The sequence below is a fragment of the Theropithecus gelada genome, chromosome 2, assembly GCF_003255815.1.
Source record: "Theropithecus gelada isolate Dixy chromosome 2, Tgel_1.0, whole genome shotgun sequence".
In the NCBI taxonomy this organism is placed as follows: Eukaryota; Metazoa; Chordata; class Mammalia; order Primates; family Cercopithecidae; genus Theropithecus; species Theropithecus gelada.
In genome coordinates this window covers 88,494,611-88,497,700 of record NC_037669.1, presented here as the reverse complement: position 1 = coordinate 88,497,700, position 3,090 = coordinate 88,494,611, and the positions used below count along the sequence as shown (strand labels likewise).

The 3,090-nt window shown below is 59.5% G+C and overlaps 1 protein-coding gene across 3 annotated transcripts in view; it reads left to right on the top strand.

The window, feature by feature from the left end:
* The first annotated feature begins 294 nt into the window (after window positions 1-294).
* The window catches only part of GRM2 (glutamate metabotropic receptor 2), a 12,133-nt gene continuing 9,337 nt past the window's right edge, over window positions 295-3,090 (top strand). The window contains exons 1-2 of one of the 3 annotated variants that reach the window (XM_025376234.1): window positions 295-441; window positions 2,104-2,689. In XM_025376234.1, coding sequence (XP_025232019.1) covers window positions 2,240-2,689 — 450 coding nt within the window. In that variant the 5' untranslated portion in view covers window positions 295-441; window positions 2,104-2,239. Of the gene's footprint in view, window positions 923-2,103; window positions 2,690-3,090 lie in introns of all 3 variants that reach the window. The other 2 variants (XM_025376233.1, XM_025376235.1) reach the window with 2 other exon arrangements.

The window sequence follows — 3,090 nt, the reverse complement described above, 5'->3', positions numbered from 1 at the left end:
CAGTGACCTCCCCACCCCGTGCCCCGTGGCATCCCCCCGCCCCGCACCTGTGCTCTCTAGGTGGTAGTCTGACTATGGAGCGGAGTGGGCCACCAAGCATCTGCTCCAGCGCAGAGCGAGAGTGCTCGGGGATTCAGCACCACGAGGCGGACAGCTCAGGTCCTGAGGTCCCGAGAAGAGCAAGAGCGTGGAGGGTCCAGAGGCAGGCGGAGGCCGGGTTGGGAGCAGGAGACCGGAGTTGGGAGGAACGGAGGAGGGGCTGGGGGCGGGCCGGGGCCGGGGGCGGGGCGGGCCGCGATTGAAAGCGGCGGGGTGAGCGGGCGGGAGGAGAGCGCAGGGGCGGAGAGCGCAGAGCCAGCGAGCAAGCGAGCGAGCGGGAGCCGGAACCCCGCGCCCCCAGCTCCACTCCGGTTCTCTCCGCGCCAGAGCCTGGCGCGCCAGGTAGGGTGAGCCGGCGGTGCCGCTGCCGCTGCCGATCGTTTTGGCCCTTACCTTATGTCCCAGGGCCCCGCGGGCCCTCGAGTTGTGGGGCGTCCGCACTGGGGTGTCCAGACAACGTTCCTTGCGAGCTCCGGGAGGCGGGAAGACAGCCCCGGGCGTCCCGCCTTTCTTCTCCAGAAAACGCAAGCCCCGCATCGCGCTCTCCCATTCCTCCTGCTCCAACGTCCTCTGGTCCTTCTTTCTGTCTGTGCCTCCGTCTTTGTCTCAACCTCTCAGGCTTGCTAGCTCCCTGCCCAGATTTTGTGGCCCAGGCCCCCGGCTGCCTGACTCCGGGTTTCTGTCCCCTTCCTGCCTCTGAGCTTCTATCTGGGCCTCCCCTGTGGGAGGCTTGCGACTTGACCAGTTTTGGCCTCAGCCCCCATCTGGGTCCATGTCCCCATCTGTGCTGGTCTTCCTCCCCGTTTCTCCCTCGCTTGCCTGGGTGAGCTGCTACTTTCCTGATCCCCAGAGGAGCCCAGTGCCCCTGCCCTGGGGAGGGGCAAAATGGAGAGGCCCAGCCTCCGTGGCCAGCACATGGGGTCCCTGAGTTAGTTGCTGCCCTTCTTCAAAGTCAGTTTCCTTTCCTGTTCTGAGGAAAGAGGTATGTTCGTCTCCCAGCCTTTCCACACCCGTGTGATTGTGAGAGCCTTGTGGGGTGTGTGTTTGGGAAGGCAACTGGGGTACAAATGATAGGACACAGTGGGGAAGAGACAGGGAGGGGGTCTCTGAGGGCCATGGCTAGGGTGGGCAGGACCTTGAAGCTGAGGATGGGGAGATTGGAAATGGTGACTTTCTCTGCTGGGTTGGGAGTGAAGAGAAAACAGAGGCACAAAGTCTCAAACAGCGTTCTACATAGAGCTAGAGAGTCCCGCACTCTCACCCTCAGCACTGTTTGGAGACTCTGGCCCCCAACCCTGACACACACATACATGAACATCTGCTTGCCCTGTTGACTTAGGACCTTGAGCCACTTGGGTACCCTCCCTGAGGCCAGCCATTCTACCTTGCTGTCTCATTCCCAGGGCTTAGTGTCTCTATTTCTTCCTCAGTCAGGAAACTGTGGGGATGGCTTTTTAAGAACCACAGGCTAGGACCCTTGGGTGTTCACATGGGCTCCAGTCTCCCCACGGGTTGGAGACTGTCCCTTAGAGACTGTCTTTTCCTCTTCCCTGGTGGGTCCTTAGACAGCAGTTCCTTCTCTCTGGAAATTCAAGGCTCAGGATGGGGACCTCTGAGTTTGTAACTCTGACATAGTCTGTTCCAAAGGTATTGACCTCGGGATCCTGGGAGGTTTATACTGTTCTTGGACACCCTTTGATTTACAGAGGGGTCAGCATTGGCTAGGGTCTCCTGTCCTCTGCCTGGGACTTCACTGCTTGCATCCCTCCCCACTGCTGAGTTTGGTAGGTGAATAGGGCCCATCTCTCACCCAGCTGAGGCCAGGGCTGAGAGACAGGCCCAGGGGAGTCCCAGGAGCTTCTCAACCTACTTAATGACACCATCCTGTCCCTGGTTCTTAAGTACCCAGGAAAGGGGCTTGTGGGGAGGCAGAGTCAGAAGGCGCAACTGCTCTCAGGCTCCACTTTTCCTGGTCTGTTTTTCTGTCTTTCTGTATCTCTGCAGGAGCTGGGTCCCTTCGCATCTCTCTTCTTGTCTGTCCTTTCCTGGTCCCTGTTTCCTCCTCTCTTTGCCTTCGCTGCTTCTAATCTCATCCCCTGGAGACCCAGGTCTGCTGGACCCATCCATCCCCTTTGGGGCCATGGGATCACTGCTTGGGCTCCTAGCACTGCTGCTGCTGTGGGGTGCTGTGGCTGAGGGCCCAGCCAAGAAGGTGCTGACCCTGGAGGGAGACTTGGTGCTGGGTGGGCTGTTCCCAGTGCACCAGAAGGGCGGCCCAGCAGAGGACTGTGGTCCTGTCAATGAGCACCGTGGCATCCAGCGCCTGGAGGCCATGCTTTTTGCACTGGACCGCATCAACCGTGACCCGCACCTGCTGCCTGGCGTGCGCCTGGGTGCGCACATCCTCGACAGCTGTTCCAAGGACACACATGCGCTGGAGCAGGCACTGGACTTTGTGCGTGCCTCACTCAGCCGTGGTGCTGATGGCTCACGCCACATCTGCCCCGACGGCTCTTACGCCACCCATGGTGATGCTCCCACTGCCATCACTGGTGTTATTGGCGGTTCCTACAGTGATGTCTCCATCCAGGTACGTGGAGGCCACCCAAATGGGGGCTAGGGAGGGAGGCCAGAGGTGGTGACCCAGAATTCCTGCTGAAAAGGGAAACTAGAAGCTTCCCTGCAGTAGCTTTTACAGAAGCTAAGAAAGTGCCCTGGTCACATAATGGCGGTCGATTTTTAGAGACTGTGCAGGAGAACATCTTACTCCTATTACTCCCACCACACATACCCTACACACACACTCACACACACACACACACACCCACACACACACCCTACACACCCTCACACACACACACATACACACCCACACACACCCCCCACACCCACACACACCCCCTACACCCCACACACACACCCACACACCCCACACACACCCACACCCCCACACACCTACACACCAACACACACCCCATACACACCCACACA